The 2,620-nt window shown below is 61.3% G+C and overlaps 1 protein-coding gene across 1 annotated transcript; it reads right to left on the reverse strand.

Annotated features, from left to right (window-relative positions):
• Nucleotides 1–245: 245 nt before the first annotated feature.
• On the reverse strand, nt 246–2,038 carry GK2 (glycerol kinase 2). The gene has a single exon (XM_045536905.1). It carries the CDS (start codon nt 2,036–2,038, stop codon nt 368–370), a length of 1,671 nt encoding a protein of 556 aa, XP_045392861.1. The 3' UTR covers nt 246–367.
• Nucleotides 2,039–2,620: the final 582 nt, after the last annotated feature.

Consider the following 2,620-nt stretch of genomic DNA (forward strand, 5'->3'; position numbering starts at 1 on the left):
GTATGTTTATGTTTAGAATATGTTTGATAGAAGATTTCATGGGTGGAATCTGAAAATCCCATAATTTAGGAAGGGTGGGGCGGAATGTTTCCGCAGTTGGGGGAGGGAGGCGCCCAAGACAGCTGGCCCAACCTTAAATGCAGATGCTAAAAAAAAAAACACACCACACGTTTCTACTGTGTTTTTCTACTGTGTTTTCTTTATTTCAAGCCACAAGTCTACTTGCAGGATTCTCATAGGTCATGTGGCAAGTGTTTTGCAAATAAAAATCAGAAGCTGCAATGGTGTCAGCACTTCCAGAGGCAGATAGAATTGCTGGATTCTTTCGGGGTGTACGAGGTCACGTCCTGGGACCCCGGGGAGGCTGTTACTCCGGCGCGCCCGAGATGTGCCTGGCTCCGATCAGCAGGATCATGCTGCTCACTATGAAGAACCCCAGGGGCATGCTGGAGAGGATCGTGGGCTCGCCGCCCTCGGGGGACTGAGCTGGCACAGACCCCATCGACTTCGTCACGGCTTTCTTCCACATGGAGTAACGGCTCTCGCTCTCGCTGGCCTGGATCTGGGGCTCAAACCGCTCCGTCCGGACGACCGCCAGGTCCTTGGGCTCGAGGCTCCAGACGCCGACGCCTTCCGCGGCTCCCGCCGCCATGGCCACCCCCAGCGCGGTGGTGTCGCCCAGCGCGGCCTTGACCACCGGGATGTGCAGGAGGTCGGCCTGCAGCTGCATGAGCAGCCGGTTCGCGGTCATGGCGCCGTCCACCTGCAGGTGACGCAGCGGAATCCCGCAGTCCCGGTTCATGGCGTCCAGGATCTCCCGGGTCTGAAAACAAACCGCTTCCAGGGCCGCAAAGGCGATGTGACATTTGTTGGTAAACTGAGTCAGGCCGCAGATTATGCCTCTGGCACTGGGCTCCCAGTACGGTGCGTACAGCCCCGAGAAGGCGGGCACGAAGTAGCAGCCGTGCGACGTGCCGACCTCGTTGGCGAGTTTTTCGATGTCCTTGGAGGTCTCTATGATCCCGAGGTTGTCCCGGAGCCAGCGGACCACGGCGCCGGCGATGGCGACGGAGCCTTCGAGCGCGTAGTGCACCGGCTTGTCCCGGCCCAGCTTGTAGGCCACCGTGGTCAGCAGCCCGTGCTCGGAGAGCACGCACGCGCGGCCCGTGTTGCACAGCAGGAAGCAGCCCGTGCCATACGTGTTCTTGGCCTGTCCCTCCTGGAAGCACATCTGCCCCAGCAGCGCGGCCGACTGGTCGCCCAGGCAGCCGGAGATGGGCACGCCCTGCAGGGCCCCGGCCCTGATCCGGCCGTAGATCTGCGAGCAGCTCCAGATGCTCGGCAGGATGTCCATGGGGATCTCGAAGAAGCCGCAGAGCTCGCGGTCCCACTCCAGCGAGTGGATGTTGAAGAGCATCGTCCGGCTGGCGTTGGTCACGTCCGTGCCGTGCACGCCGCCGCGGGCGCCGCCCGTCAGGCTCCAGATGAGCCACGAGTCGAGCGTGCCGCACAGCGCCCGGCCCTCGGCCACGGCCGCCCGCACCCGCGCCACGTTGTCCAGCAGCCAGCGCAGCTTCACGGCGCAGAAGTAGGTGCTGAGCGGGAGCCCCGTGCGGGCCCGGACGAAGTTGCTGCCGGCCGGGAGCCGCCCGCTCAGGCTCTCCACCGTCGCCTGCGCGCGCAGGTCCAGCCCCAGCACGGCGTTGTACAGCGGCTCCCCGGTCAGCCGGTCCCACACCACGGTGGTCTCCCGCTGGTTGCCGACCCCCACGGCCTTGATGGCGGACGGGTCCACGTTCAGCTGCAGGAGCTTCTCGCACGTCCTGGCCATGCACTCGTACACGGACTGCAGGATCTCCTGGGGGTCCTGCTCCGCCCAGCCCTCCCGGGGGAACGCCTGCGCCACTTCCACCTGGTGATGGCTGAGCACTTCCGCCGTCTTGGAGTTGAAGACCAGGAAGCGAGTGGAGTTGGTGTCCTGCACCACGGCGCCCACCAACGGCTCGACGATGGCGGCGGCTTTCTCCTCGGCCGCCATGACGCCGGCAGGCCGGTTTCCGGGCAACGGCGGCGTGGGTGGGCGGGGCGCGCAGCACGTTAGGGTCACGAGGTGCAGGCGCAGGCGCAGCGGGTACGTCCGCCTAAGTCAAGGCGCGCAAGGCAACCTTTGCCCTTTCCTGGAGCACGGCGCCTTCTTGCCCCGCCCTTCCGGTCTAGACCCCGCCCTTCTGGTCTAGACCCTGCTCTTCCGATCTAGACCCCCTTCCGGACTAGGCCCCGCCCTTCCGGTCTAGGCCCCGCCCCCCAGCCACTCAATTAGCTTTTAAGGGCATTTAAGTTAAAAAAAAAAAAAAACAAAAAAACAACATACATTAATTCCTGTAATTATTTTGTGTGGTTCTATGCGTTTTTCTCTCATTTTCTTTCTGCCTGTAAGATCTCCTTCAACATTTCTTACCGTGCAAGTCTGCGGGAGATGAATTATTCCCGCTGTGAACACCTGAAAAGTGTTTCTTATCAATATTCCTAGATATTTTCCAGACGTAGAATTCTAGCTGAGATACACATTTTTTTCTTCATAAATGTCAGGATCTCGGAGCTGTGGCTCCGCCCCCTCTCG

The sequence above is a fragment of the Lemur catta genome, chromosome 24 (assembly GCF_020740605.2).
Source record: "Lemur catta isolate mLemCat1 chromosome 24, mLemCat1.pri, whole genome shotgun sequence".
Classification (NCBI taxonomy): Eukaryota; Metazoa; Chordata; class Mammalia; order Primates; family Lemuridae; genus Lemur; species Lemur catta.

Bases quoted from the DNA above. Each gene is read 5' to 3' on its own strand.
- GK2 (XM_045536905.1), bottom strand. From the start codon at position 2,038: ATGGCGGCCGAGGAGAAAGCCGCCGCCATCGTCGAGCCGTTGGTGGGC.